The sequence below is a fragment of the Bos mutus genome, chromosome 21, assembly GCF_027580195.1.
Source record: "Bos mutus isolate GX-2022 chromosome 21, NWIPB_WYAK_1.1, whole genome shotgun sequence".
Lineage (NCBI taxonomy): Eukaryota > Metazoa > Chordata > Mammalia > Artiodactyla > Bovidae > Bos > Bos mutus.
The window spans coordinates 32481862-32497434 of NC_091637.1; the positions used below are offsets into that span (position 1 = coordinate 32481862).

Consider the following 15573-nt stretch of genomic DNA (forward strand, 5'->3'; position numbering starts at 1 on the left):
CCAAACAGCAATGTAGGAAGTGTTTGGCAATTTAAAATATGCAAGCCAAAAAATCCTGATGTAAATCCTGTTCTAAAATGAAGAAAAGAAGGGTGGTTTGGCTAGAGCAGAGACTGGTTAAAACATAAGGAGAAGCAGGGTGAGGCAGGATAAAAGAACGTGGATTAAAAAACAGCAACAATTATGGAGGTAGGCATCCTGTCGGTTTGGGATTAAACCATGAGAATGAAACTTTCCCACCCTTCCCCCAGTAGCAGGCTCTCCACCTTCACTTCCCTCCCTCCAACCGCTATCCAGAGGAGCTGCTAATGACCCTGTGGCCAGGGTCCAGCTTTGAGGGCTGCTGTATGAAGCATAGAGAGGTCCTGTGAGGTCAGTCAGTGCAAAGAGCAGTTGGCCTTTAGATTCATTAAATTCTTCGTAATCGTTTTGCTGCTCTCAACAGTATTGCTAATTCCAAAGCCAAAACCATTTTCTAATTGTTTTACTGTGTGTGACCAGCTTATGGGACCAAAACAGCAGCTGAGACTGCTTTACTGCCCTGTGCATTATGCAGTAACCCTTCAGAGGGGCCCTTTACTTCTTTTTTAGCCTTAAAACAAACAAACAAAAAAAAACTCTGCTTATTTTTTTGCTCTGGGGCCAGTAATTTGCATCTTATTTGGGAACTTTGCTCTCCCCCCTCATTATTTCTTCATATATCCTTGTGCTAAGTAAGCCCTGCTCTCTGAACCTGGCTCTGACTTCTGGCCTCATTGAATTGTATGAATTGTAATCATTTCTGATTTCAGATCTGTTTCCAACTTTTGTTTTTCCCTGCTGCCTTGGGGTTCAAACTTGCTTGGGCTTGGAGAAAGTTTTTTTTTTTTTCTTGTTTATTTTTTTGTTTCTGTAAATATATTCTCTGATAATTATTCTTTATTTTCTTTTTCAAACAGGCCACCAAGCAGTTTCTTGAAGAGATTAACAAGTGGACAGTTCAGTACAACGTATCCCCCCTCTCTTGGAATGTGGCCGTCAAATTCCTCATGGCCCGGAAGTTTGATGTGCTTCGCGCTATTGAGTTGTTTCACTCCTACAGAGTACGTAGCTCAGAGATGGACTTGCTGTGTGGCACTGGGGCTGTTTATGTTGCTGTTGTCTCTGCCAGTCTGTACACATGGTGTTTCTCCCCACTCCCATAAAAAAAAAAAAAAAAAGAAGAAGAAGTGGAGCAGTATCCAAGAGCCCTACCTTGAAGTCAGAAAATCCTTCTGAAGATATTTAGACTCTCCCTAAACAAATTAAAAAAAAAAAAAAAGGAGAGGGGGATAAGAGGCACTGGGATTAGTTTATGAGTTTAAGACTAAAGCTCACTTACACCCATTTTATGGATCATCTTGTTCAATATTCATTTATTCAACAGTTATTTATTATATACCTACTATGTTCTAGATGCAGAGATTACTGTTTAGAAAGAGAGAGTAAGCAAATAATTACAGAAAAGCTATGATAGAACAAAACTGTGTTCCGTGGAAAGAAAATTTAGTTAGGAGACTCAAGGAAGCTTTCCTGAAGGAAATGACTTCTAAAGTAAGAAGAGTGAGTAGGAATCGGACAGTGGGGGAGTATGGCAGAGAGAACAGCAAGTTCAGATGCCTAGTGGCAAGAGGGAAATTGAGCTGAGCGGAAATGCTCAGTAGGGGTGGGAGTATGGCAGGAGATTGAGCAACAGAGGTAAACAAGGCCAGATCAGAGAGTATCTGCTTTTTCTTAAGGGCAGAGAAATTCATTGACAGTATAAACAGTAAAATGTGTTGATCAAACATGCTTTCTGGAAAGATTTTTTTCACTGTGCTTTAGAGGATGGATCAGAAAGGCTATAGCGGAGACAGATCCATTAGAAGGCTGCTGTACTTATTAGGAATCATGTCATTAAGCATAGTGTTAGTGGGAATAGAGAAAAAGTGGGTAGATTCTAGAAGTGAAATTGATAGAATAAGTTACTTAAATTGGTGTGTGAGGAAAGGGGAGTGGTGGATTCCAGGTCTCTGAGTTGGGCAACAGGGTGGTAAATGGTGGCGGCATTTACTAATTAAGAGACACTGAAGGGGTATGGGTATGTGAACAGAGTAGGCCGTGAGTTCAGTTTGGCCATGTTAAGGTTGAAGTGCCAGTGGGATAGCCAAATAGACATGTCCTCCAAGCAGTTGGGATATGAGTCTAGGGTTTGGGAAAGAAGGCTGGACTGGAAGTAGAGACTTCAGAGTGACCACAGTAGAATATTGCAGCTAAATATTGGAGCCATGAGAATGGGGGTGGGCATCTGGGGAGAGAGTGAGGAGTAGGGATATGTGTAGAGCAGAACCTCATTTCATACTTTTTGCTTTTTTCTCACTAGTGTTTGTTAAAGTTAAATTTTCATGGTTTAGGGAAGGCACGCACTCTCCTGTGATTCCAGCATGCATACTATCTTCACTTGCTGCCTTGCCTCTGCAGGCATTTGAATTTGATTTGGGGATGAATTGGGGAAGAATGTGAACAAAGACCTAGTTTGTTGTATTCACCACAGTGTTCTTAACACTTAGTTCAGGGCCCGGCACATAATAGTTGCTCTACAAATATTGGCAGAATGAATGAATGAGTCAGTGAGTGAAATGAGTGAACAAATGAATGATAAAAAGCCCACAAAAGACTCTTAGAAGGAGTAGCTGAAGAAATAGAAAAACCAAGAGAGTATTTTTTTTTTTTTTAATAAAAAATAGAGAATCTCTTAGGAAAAAGAGAATGTGAGTGGTCAACCTTATTAAAAGGAGGACTAAAGATGCGCACTGGATTCAGTGACTGGAAGGTCCTGGTCACTGGGGCAGGAGCTCTGGGTGGTATGGTTAGACTGGGAGGAAATGAGAATGTGATGGAATGAGTGTTGAGGGAGCTGAGGGTGAGCTTAAAGAATGTGGCTGTGAAGATGAATTAAAATGAAATCATGGTAGCTATTGTTGCAGAGGATACTAAGTGGGGGGATGGGTCCTGTTTAAGACAGAAGAAGCCTAAGCCTGGATGAGGTGTTAGGATATATGCTTCCAGGCAGTTTAGGTGCATATTTTAATATCAGTGCTGCTGCATGTTTAAGAAGTTTAGCTTTGTACTCTAATGATTGATATATATTGATTGGTCTTCAGGGTTAAGCTTATCACTCATTCAAAGGAAAGATCCTAAGCTCTGAGGGGCTGATAAGGTAGCATTAGACAAGAATTCTGCTAACAGTTGGCCTAGAGGAAGGTTACAAAGGAATTCATGTTTCAATAAGCTGATTTCTAAAATCCCTTATCTGTGAGATTTGGTGGTTACATAAAGCTGTCATACAGTATTTTTATATTAATTTATCTTGCTTGTTTTATTTTTAGGAAACACGAAGGAAGGAGGGCATTGTGAAGCTGAAACCTCATGAGGAACCTCTCCGTTCTGAGATCCTTAGTGGAAAATTCACCATCTTAGTGAGTATTTATGAAACCCTCTTGTAACATCTCTTTATTTCCTTTTGTAGCTATTATTCTCTTTGGACTTTGTTCCTAGATGTCTTATCCTGAATCTAGAGTCTTAATAGTGGGGAATAGATGTAAAACAGCTGTGAAGTTTGGCATAAAATTATTCTAGTAATAATTGAAAAAATTGAAACTCAGTTGTTTAGTAGTTTTAGAAAAGTTTCCTCACTGGTCCATTAAGGTCAGTCAGGACCTTTGGGAGTTGTATACAGCGTGTCAGAGCCCTGTCCTTCCTTATTTAACGTAAGTTCTCTCCACTTAGAGACCACAGCCTTTCAGGTAAGTGTCCAGTGGTACTTTTAAGGCAGAGCGTGGAAACCATGGTCGTATTCTATGGTTTTCTCCTGTTGCTTTTTCTTCACTATCCTGCCTGGGAAATTAGCTAGGCAGCCAATATAGACCATTGTTTAATTTAATTTCTCTGTACTTGAAGAGTTAAGAGAACATAGTTTTTTCCTTCCATAGGAATATGATCCTGGGAGTGCTGAGAGTCAGACATGGGATGATTAAAAAGTTTTTTTCCTTTTCTGGAGCAATTGATGCAAGTCAGAGAAGTATTTTCAGCATCTGTGCTCTTTATGGCAAACCTTTGTCCAGCCTATAAGAAGCCTTAGTGATTTCTGTGATTTTTCTATTTGATATCTAAATATTTCTTGTTTTGTTTGCTCTAGAATGTTCGGGACCCAACAGGAGCCTCTATCGCCCTCTTCACTGCCAGATTACATCATCCCCACAAGTCAGTCCAGCATGTGGTACTTCAGGCTCTGTTTTACTTGCTGGACAGAGCTGTGGATAGGTGAGCTTGGACATTATCTTTTGGGTGTTCTACATCCAGATGGGAAAGTGACAGTGTTTGATTTGATTAAACTCAGCAGTACATTCACCGTGCTCCTAGGATGTGCCTTAGGCAGTGCTATGAATAGAAAACACTCCATGTCCTTAAGGGCTTGGCGTGTTTCCAGGTACTATCAAGATGATGAGTATTCTGCATCCTTACCTGCTTGGCTCTATTTCAGGGTAACAGAAGCTAAGAAAGCTAATTAACTAGCCATTCTTAGTGTACTGAGAATTACTTATTGAAAGAGTGTGAAGGTAAGATGACCTGTGCTGGTTCTTTCTGACCATTCTCCCCTGGTGTTGATTTTCAAAACCGTCTGGAGCCTCAGTTTCTTTATCTGTAAAAGTGGAATAATGCTGAGGATTTTAAGAATCAGCATTCAGGAGAGAGGAGTCCAAGAGCATAAGTTAAGCAGAATCATCTTTATAAATAGTGTGCTGTGTGTTCAGTCGCTCAGTCGTGTCTGATTCTTTGCAATCCCGTGGACTGTGGCCCACCAGGCTCCTCTATAAGCCAAAAGAACCAGCTTGGGTCATGTCTCCATTCCTGCTCTTAGGTAAATAGTATTTTTACTGTTCTATGGACAAAGAAACTTAGGCCCCAGGAAGTTTTGTGGCTTTTTTACAGTCATCACATATTGACTGAACTAAGTCTAAGACCCTGGTTTCTTCACTCTTGGTCAGAACTATCTGTACTCCTACTATGTCATCTTTCTCTCTTACATCCTTTTTTCCCTCGTGCCCACCATTTACAGTGTGGCTCCTTATTGCTCCCAGCGTCATTCACTGGTCCTCTGGCTTAGAAGTCATATATCGAGGGCTGAGACTGGAGATAGTGAGAGGCAGCTAAGCACCTTAGTCATACTTCTGTACTTAGAGGATGGGGATAGCCGAAGGATTTTCTGAGGTGGGGCTCTGTGTCTAGTTCACTTTGCTCCTGCCTTGTTATTATTACTTTCATGTACTTAGCTTCTGCTGGTGGTGTTCAGGGGGAGATATATCCAAACCACACCCACAGCATTATTCTAAAAACGAGAAGTTACTAAGGAGAAAGGATTTCTCAGTTCTTCTTTCTTATGATTGTTCTTCAGACATAATTTCTGAACTATAACTCCCTTTGAAATGTTTCTTTACCTCAGGGGGTTGAGTGGAAGGCTCTTTTACCGGAAATTTAGCATTGGCTTCCTCTTTGAGCAGCTTAGAGTCAGAGCTTTCATACAGGCATGACAGTGACCAAAGCTTGCTTTTTCCAGTGAGAGTATTGAATCCCATAGGAATACCACAAAGGTAAACGTAATTAAAACTTTGTTCTCATGATCTCCATCACTTTCTTAAAAATCCTCAGTGACTCCTCGTTTTTCAGAGGGTGCATGTAGGCTAAATAAATGTGAGCCCTTTTCTTCCCCTAAATGAAATATTCTACCAGTGAGTAGAAACTTTTGTTTTCCTTTGTTACCTTGGAAGAGGAGGAAACCCTCTTCACTAAATCTTGCCCTTCTGTGAAGGCCCATTTCTGTGCCTGGCTCCCTCACCCCTCCAACTAGTCATAAAATTCTTTCTACTCTGACTTTAATAGCAGTTATTACTAATACCAATCATTTTGTATTTAATTATACATAGCTTTATGATGTCATTTATCTTATGCTTTTTTTTTTTAACCTACCACTGGGTGGTAAGCTCTAGGAGGGCAGGGAACCTTCTTATCAGCATCATATGATGGAAAATTCCTAAATCCCCATGGTGGAGAGCAAATCATATCAACTTTCACATGCCTATCATTCATCTTCTTTCACAGTGATCTGAAACCAGTCTTGTTTTGTTGATAGCTCCTCACCCACCCTTTTGGAGAAGGCAATGGCAACCCACTCCAGTACTCTTGCCTGGAAAATCCCATGGATGGAGGAGCCCGGTAGGCTGCAGTCCATGGGGTCGATAAGAGTTGGACATGACTGAGCGACTTCACTTTCACTTCTCACTTTCATGCATTGGAGAAGGAAATGGCAACCCACTCCAGTGTTCTTGCCTGGAGAATCCCCAGGGACGGGGAAGCCTGGTGGGCTGCCGTCTATGGAGTCGCACAGAGTCGGACACGACTGAAGCGACTTAGCAGCAGCAGCACCCACCCTTTTACTTTTGATTATTTTGAAGCAAATGTCAGGGGCAGCAGTAGTCTTCTTGGTGTTCCCAGTTATATCCTAGTTCAGGAATCAGTCTCAATAGGGTAGGGAAGCAGTTATTCTTAGTAGGGAATTAGCGTTGTTGTTGAATAATGAACCTTATATTCTGTACCCAGGGAAGTAAAAATGCTATTGCATTTGTATTTCATATGACTTCAAAGGATGAGCAGTTTCAGGTCTAGGAATATAGAATCTGCATCATTATGCACTATAACTTCTTTTATTAAATTCTGTTTTCTCTGGTGCTGATTTCTCTTTGTTTCAATCCCCTGCCACGGGCTGGAGCTATGAGGGGGAAACCTGTAATTCTTCTGGTTTGGCCCTTATTGAGCCTGTGGAGAGAATCGAAATCTCTAGATGTGGGTGGTCTTCTCAATGCTGGGCCACTCATTTAACACAGCATCTTTGATCTTGGTAAATTAGTCTCTCTGGGGTCGTGAAAAAAGGAGACAAGATATAGCTCTCACTTTAACATGTGAGGGGCCATTTGAAATTAAGTCCGTATAGAAACTTGGTTCTACTTCAGAGATTTTTGAAGTGCTACTTCATGGATAGGTGCTTCTGTCTCGTATTATGTTGAAAGGATGAAGTTATGGAGGTTTCCAGGAGGTAATGCCAGAAACAAAAAATAAGGATACAAAGTAACATTGAGATTCCTGATTTCAGGAATTTGTTTTGTATCAAAAAGTTTTCTTGAATGTCAATACATGTGAAAACTATTGCTCTCATCTGTGAATAGTCCAATCAAATAGTTTATTTCTAACAGTCATGTAGGTGTGCAGATCAGAAGCAGGTGAAGATCGGGCTTGGTGGAAGAGTGCAACTTTAGGAATTAAGGAGATTGGACCAAGTGATATTTTTTGTCCCTAACTTCAATCTGGGAATAGGCCCACCAGCTCTTTATCTACTTTTTAAGATGCCTCCCAAAGACCATTAGTAGGTTTTTCTCTTCCTTCATTAAAGTCATCAGAGATAAATACATCATCATTGAGTTTAGAATTTTGTTTTACAGTTTTTCATAGACCCACAGTGTTTTCTTAGTGATGGGCTTCGAGCCCACTGAATTACAATTCTGTGACCATTCATTATATTTGCAAGGACTGTGCTGTGGACTGTGGAGGGTAATGAGGTGAACAAAACATGTTTTTGCCCTCTAGGAGAGAATGAGATTGCTATACAAAATTGGAGTATATTAAGAGACACTAGAAAAATCCACAGAAAGATTTGTGGGGCTTCGAGGGATGTGAATGATGGTAGTACATTTGGTGACAATTATCAGGGAGACTTTCATGGAAGAGAAAAGTTTTTGAGTTAAACATAGTATGGTACAGAATTTGGATAGTCAGATTCAGAAATAAAGGAGAAAACAGTTCAAATTTTGATAACCTAGATGCTCTGGAACATTCTCAGACTATGAGTTTGGTACTTGATGAATCTGGATAAATATGCATCAATAAGTATAATTCAATTTCCAACATGTGGGCTTCTTCCTCCGTAGTATCAAGCAGTTCTCCCCCACCAACTGGGCATTTGGCAGTTCAACTCGACTCTGACACTATATAACTGGAGATAGCCTCAGATTACACAAGTTAAGGGTTCAGTCCGAAAAGACTGTCCCTTCAGACGCCAGTGGCAAGTCCAGGTTGTCATCTCTGCTTCTGATCATAGATCAAAGGGTCCAATGCCCCCTCCTTGGGTTTGATTAATTTGCTGGAGCAGTTTATAGAACTCAAACATTGTACTTAATATGTTACCAGTTTATTATAAGAGGGTATAATTTAGGAAGAGCCAAATGGAAGAGATGGCACCCCACTCCAGTACTCTTGCCTGGAAAATCCCATGGACAGAGGAGCCTGGTAGGCTGCAGTCCATGGGGTCACTAAGAGTCTGCACGACCGAGCAACTTCACTTTCACGCATTGGAGAAGGAAATGGCAACCCACTCCAGTGTTCTTGCCTGGAGAATCCGGGGGACGGGGGAGCCTGGTGGGCTGCTGTCTGTGGGGTCGCACAGAGTCGGACACGACTGAAACAACTTAGCAGCAGCAAATGGAAGAGATGCATAGAGGGAAGGTTTGGGGAAAGGGGCATGGAGCTTCCATGCCCTCTCTGAGAGGAAGTCGCTCAGTCATGTCTGAGTCTTTGCAACCCCATGGACTATAGCCTACCAGGCTCCTCCGTCCATGGAATTCTCCAGGCAAGAGTACTGGAGTGGGTTGCCATTTCCTTCTCCAGGGGATCTTGCCAACCCAGGGATCGAATCCGGGTCTCCTGCATAGAGATGCAGGAGAGATGCATGGAGGTAAAGGTATGGGGAAAGGGGCATGGAGCTTCCATGCCCTCTCTGAAAGGGCTACATGTGTTCATCTGCGTGTGTTCATGTGTTCATCAACCGGGAAATTCTCCAAAATCATATCCTTTTGGCATTTTCTGGAGGCTTCATTCATTACAAGGCATGATTGATTAAATCATTGGCCATTGGTGACTGAGCTCAGTCCCAGTGCCAGTCCTCTTCCTGGGTGTGGGAGGGTGGGACTAGAAGTTCCAACCCTTTCTAATCACGTGGTTGGTTCCTCTGGCAAACAGCCCGCATCCTTAGATGTCCTAAGAGCATTCCAAGGGTCACCTCGTTCATATAGCAGTGGATACCTTCCTTGCTTTCCTAGGAAATTCCAAGTTTTAGGAATTGTGCCAGGAAACAGGGTCAAAGTACAAATATGTATTTCTTATTATAAATTCTTTGTAAGGCCGGTGTTCAGGGAAGGCTGTTATTTCAGTCCCACACACACTGTCTGTGTTCTTTGTTTTTGAGCCAGGTTTTCAATCTGCCTCATCCATCTTATTACTTATAAATATTTTTGTTCAATGATTGGTTTACAGCTTTGAAACTCAGAGGAATGGACTGGTGTTTATCTATGACATGTGCGGTTCTAATTACACCAACTTTGAGCTGGATCTTGGCAAGAAAGTCCTAAACTTGCTAAAGGTAAGGAAGGGCTGTGGGAGGACCCTTTCAACCCTCCTTCAGTGGCTACTTTTTTCTATTCTTTGTGAGGTTTAGGAATGATGTAAGCTTCAGAATTATGTTCAATGTAAAGGTCACCTGTAAATGATGACCAATACCTGCTTCCTCAGAATAAAAAACAGTCTTAAAAGTAAAGTGGGAGGAATTAAAATGCACAGGAACAATGAGTTGTAAAGGTGGGATGTCTCTTTCTTGGAGTTTTATAGAATAAAAATTAATGAAGGTTAGGGATGGTCATTGTCTGTGAAAAATGTAACCTAGCCAGTGATTTTCAGACTTTTTGTCTTAGTCTAGTCGGAACCATGTTTTCCATTGCAATTTAGTTCACAAAGGTATATGTACACTAAGTCTACACATACATATAAAGTTATATACAGAGATAGTTTCTTATTCTCTTATCTCAAACTCTTAGGTCCAGAGTGTTATGTAATATTTTGAACTTTAAAAGATAATGTGGTATGTATGTCTCTCTAGTATCAAGTATTTCTGCAATGAAATGTATTATTCATAATGAGTGGAGAAGAACAAAGGTCATAAATAACCTGTGAAATTTCAGGTCAGAGTTTGCTGTCGCATGGATTTTTGCACCAAACTAACAATAGAAACCAGTGGTTTCAGAGATGTTTAGATTTCAGAATCCAAGGATATAGGTGTATAGATCTTTGTGTACATATTTATAAAACAAAAATGCTTCATAAAACAAACTTTACCTTTGCTCTGTATAGTCATTTTGATTATTCTATTCTATATCATATTTCTAAAGTGTTAGTCGTGACTTACTAAATTGATTTCAGGACCCGCTGCATGACAACCTGCAGTGGGAAAAACATTCACCCAGGAGTCTGTGTAGTCTTTGTTCTAGTACCTCACTTGGGAGTATTGTGGAACTGGATGTTTAGAAGTGTTCATTTACTACTACAGCTTTACAGCAGAAATTATAGAAAGAGAATATTATAATGCATGTTGTTCACTGGGACTTACATTTTTACACTCATCACTGTGTTGCTAAAATTGCTAGTGTGGTTTGTAGCTGATATTCATTCCTTTTTAATTGATGGTTGAAGGATTCATGCCTTTTAATTCCTCATCCATTGGTGAATATACCATTTTGTTTATCCACTTCTATTGATGGCTCCTTGGGTGGTTTTATGATTTTTGCTATTAATATTAGAAACAGTGCTGCCGCGAACATTCTTATACATGTCTTCTGGTGAGTGTGTGGGAGAATATCTCTAAGGCAGAATGTGTATCTGTGCTTTGTGTGCAAAGAGAGCAGGTCTGTTTGGACCATTTTTCCCATTCCCAGTCTTCTCAGAACTAATTTCACCCTCTGGGGGTGATACCACCCCCACTGAAAATGCTCTAGAGTATACATCTAGGAGTAGAGTTACTGGGTCATAAGGCCTGGGAAGATTCAGTTTTATAAGATAGTGTTTAATTGTTTTCCAAAATGGTTGTGCCTACCTGCTATGTGTAAATTTTCCACATCCTTTCCAATACATGATAGTGTTGTACTTCTTAATTTTTCCCAATCAACAGGTATAAAATGGTATCTTGTGGTATAACTCAAAATCTCTTTTATTAGTGAGATTAAGTATCTCTTCATATATTTATTGGCCATTTATGTTTTCTTCTGCACAGTGCCTATTTATGACTTTTACCCATTTTCCTATCATCCATTTATGTAGTTGTTTATGTATTAGTACTAATCTCTTTGTGTGTATGTCAGGCTTCTCTGGTAGCTCAGAGGGTAAAGAATCTGCCTGCAATGCAGGATACCTGGGTTTAATCCCTGGGTCGGAAACATCCCCTGGACGAAGGCATGGCAACCCACTCCAGTATTCTTGCCTGGAGAATCTCATGGATAGAGGCGCCTGGTGGGCTACAGGCTATGGGGTCGCAAAGAGTCAGACACAACTGAGCAACTAACACACACACACACTTGTATATGTACATACATACACATCTATATACATACATACACATGTATGTACATATACACACATATACTCAGTTTATAGCTTGCTTTTTCACTTTTTGTAGAGTCCTTTTGACTAACAAAAGTTCTTCATTTTAATATGGTTAAATGTGTCTGTGTTTAATTTCTGCTTAATACATTTTGCATCATAAGTCCTTCCCTATTCTAAAGTCAGAAAAATAATATTAAATATTTGTTTTTTTACTGCTCTACCACTGATTGCACCATATGCATTAATTTTTTATTGTGATAAAATACACACTTATACACAATCTTATGGTTACTGTTGTTAACAATTTTGAGTGTACAGTTCAGTAGCATTAAGTACATTCACAATGTAACCCTTTACCACTATCCATTTTCAGAACTGTTCATCATCCCACACAGAAACTCAGTGCTCATTAAACAGTATATCCCCACTCTGCCCCACAGTCCCCGGTGACCTCTCTTCTACTTTCTGTCTCTATGAATTTGCCTATTCTAGGTCCTCGTGTAAATGGAGTCATGCAATATTTGCCCTTTGTGTCTGTTTTATTTCACTTAGCCTGATATTTTAAAGATTCATCCGTATTGGAGCATGTATCAGAATTTCATTCCTTCTTAAGGCTGAATAATATTCTATCATATGTATATACCTTGTGTTGTTAATCCATTCATTTGTCAAATGACAGTTGGGTTGTTTCCACGCTTTGGCTATTGTGAATGATGCTGCTGTGGACACTGGTGTTACAGCATCTGTTTGAGTCCTTGCTTTCAATTCTTCGGTGTGTATGCCTACACGTGGAATTGTTAGATCATATGGTGATTCTACATTTAATTTTTTGAGGAGCTATTTTCTTTTAAAAGTTTAAAATTTTGTTTTTGTCATTTAAGACCTTAATCCATCTGGAGTTGATTTTCGAATATGGTATGAGATGTAGGAATCTGACTTTTTTTCCATATGGATAGCTATTTTTTTTTCCAGTTCTGCATACTAAATAGCCTCTCCTTTCCACAACATAGGCCTTCTACTTATCAGTTTTAATAGAGTCACAATAACTTGGTAAGTTAATATATCATAGACACTTTAACTATCTAACCACCTTTCTGTATTACTCAGATTTTCAGGTTTAATAATACTATGATGATTATTTTCACTCTTTCTCTTAAATTATTTTAAGAAGATATTTCTGAGAGTTGGATTATTTGGCTAAAGATTATGAATATTCTTGTGTCTCTCTTATACATCACTAGGTTACCCTTGATAAAAATGGAAAAGAAATATACATTGTCACCAACAAATAAGAGTATCTGTTTCCTTTAACTGTCCCACTACTGAATTCTATAATTTTTCTCCTTTTTTGAATATAGAATTTTAAAATAATAGTATCCTTTTTTTGTTGTTTGAACTCCTTAAAAACATGATATGTTTTTCTTCAGATGTTTTTTTGCTGTTTGTATGTCCTCCTTTATTTGCTGCAAAATAATAAAAATACTGTAGATGTTTTGTTATATAAATTCAAACAATGAAATAGAAGTTTGGTTGCCTTAAAATCCATATATCTATATGTTCTCTTTAGTGACTTGTTGCTCCATCATTGGGAATAGATAAAATTTTAAATGCAGTCCCCTACCATCCTCATTCTTATGAAAGTTATAAATAGAAGTTTGTCTTTAATGCACAGTCTCACACTTTAGATTTCTATTCAGTGTGAATTAATTTCCAATAGTTACTGTGACACTAGAATAAAAGTATAAATAATCTATGACTTCGTAAGTTGCTCTGAATAGATTTTCCCCATCTTGGTAACTTTCTTAGGAGTAATCCTTGTTTTAAATTTTAAAATGTCATAACCTATTTTAGTAGCCATCATATGGACTCTTAACTATTGTTTTAGATGAACCATTTAAACCATGCAGTGTGAAATTTACCTTTACTAGACAATGTGGAATTTGTCTAGCCCAAAGAATAAATGTTTATTTTTCTGATTATGAAACACATGACTGGGACTTCCTGGTGGTCCAGTGGTTAAGAGTCTGCCGGCTAATGCAGGGCACACAGGTTCGATCCCTGGTTCAGGAGGATTGCACATGCTGTGGGGAAACTGAGCCCGTGCACCACGGCTACTGGCAGCGCTCTAGATCCCGCGCACCACAACTGGAGAGTAGCCCTACTTGCTGCAATGAGAGAAAGCCCACACGCTGCAGCAAAGAAGATGAAGTGCAGCCGACAGTAAAAATAAATGAGTGAGTTAAAAAAAAGAGAAATACATGACTAAAAGTACATGAATGTTCAGAAAATTTATTAATGCTGGCACTTATAAAGTAATATTTGTTAACACTTACTGAATGTTTTGAATATAGTTCTAACTTCATGTTTAAATTAATTAATCCTGATATCATTTAATCCTCAATTAATCCTGATATCATTCCTGTGAGTTGTGATGGCTATTACTATTATTGTACCCATTTTATAGATCTAGAAACTTAGGCCTAGAAAATACAAGAACTTGCTGAAGGTAATACAACTAATAAGTACAGCTGCTGCTGCTGCTAAGTCGCTTCAGTCGTGTCCGACTCTGTGCGACCCCATAGACAGTAGCCCACCAGGCTCCCCCATCCCTGGGATTCTCCAGGCAAGAACACTGGAGTGGGTTGCCATTTCCTTCTCCAATGCATGAAAGTGAAAAGTCAAAGTGAAGTCACTCAGTCGTGTCCGACTCCCAGCGACCCCATGGACTGCAGCCTACCAGGCTCCTCCATCCATGGGATTCTCCGGGCAGGAGTACTGGAGTGGGTTGCCATTGCCTTCTCCAGTAAGTACAGAGCTATTACTTATAATTCCACCCCTTGAAAATTATCAGTATAAAGAACTTAGGGTATGTATGTCCAAGGTCCAAGCTTTTAAAATGTGTACATGTGTATGTAGGTATACATACATATGGGATGAGGATAAGTACTTTTCTTTACAAGTATGGTATATTATATTCAGCAGTTGTAATTTGCCATTTTTTTACTTAACAATGTATCTTTGTCGTCTATATGTCAGTACATACAACTCTGAGCTCATTTTTTCCCTCACTTTTTTAAATGGCTGCACAACTTTTGTTTTTTTCTGTGCTGGGTCTTCACTGCTGCGTGGGCTTTCTCTAGTTGCAGCAAGTGGGGGCTGCTCTTTTTTGTGGTGTGTGGGCTTCTCATTGTGTGACTTCTCTTGTTGCAGAGCGCAGGCTCTAGGGCCTGGGGGGCTTCAGTATTTGTGGCACATAGGCTCACTAGTTGTGACACCTAGGCTTAACTGCTCCACAGAATGTGGGATCTTCCTGGACCAGGGATTGAACCCATGTCCCCCTTCATTGGCTGGCTTCCCAGGTGGCGCTAGTGGTAAAGAACCCGGTTGCTAATGCAGGAGACATAATGAGACATCAGTTCGATCCCTGGGTTGGAAAGATCCCCTGGACAAGGGCATGGCAACCCACTCCAGTATTCTTGCCTTGAGAATCTCATGGATAGAGGAACCTGGTGGACTACAGTCCATGGGGTCACAAAGAGTCAGACACCATTGAAGTGACTTAGCAGCACTGCCTGCATTGTCAGGCAGATTCTTAACCACTGGGAACACCAGAGAAGTCCCTTGCAAAAAGTGTTCCTGTTGTTGATATACCAAGCAGAAAAAATGAAGTTTATTCTATTTTTTTATGTTATAAAGGTTTCAGTGAACATTGTTTTACATTTATTTTTGTATATTTGGTGAATTATTTCCTCAGGATAAATTTCTGTAAGCAGATATTTATGGTCAAAAGGTAGGCACATTTAAAATTTGCTAAATATTGCCAAATAGTCCTCTAAAACCTTAGTTCAGATTTATACTCCCATCAACATCCTTGTTTGCTAGATTCTCATCATCATTTATTATTTGGATTTTAATTATATTCATGTCTTTATTTGGTGTTTTTTTATTACTGATGAACTTTAACTTATTTTCACATTTAACATCAGTGTTTCTTTAAAAAATTTTTTCTGCTTATATATTCTACCCATTTTTCTGTTGAAG

General features: G+C 39.6%; 1 protein-coding gene across 1 annotated transcript in view; it reads left to right on the forward strand.

The window, feature by feature from the left end:
* The window catches only part of PTPN9 (protein tyrosine phosphatase non-receptor type 9), a 70674-nt gene that overhangs the window by 30841 nt on the left and 24260 nt on the right, over window positions 1-15573 (forward strand). The window contains exons 2-5 of the mRNA XM_070358587.1: window positions 939-1082; window positions 3387-3476; window positions 4196-4320; window positions 9418-9523. Coding sequence (XP_070214688.1) covers window positions 939-1082; window positions 3387-3476; window positions 4196-4320; window positions 9418-9523 — 465 coding nt within the window. The remainder of the gene's footprint in view (window positions 1-938; window positions 1083-3386; window positions 3477-4195; window positions 4321-9417; window positions 9524-15573) is intronic.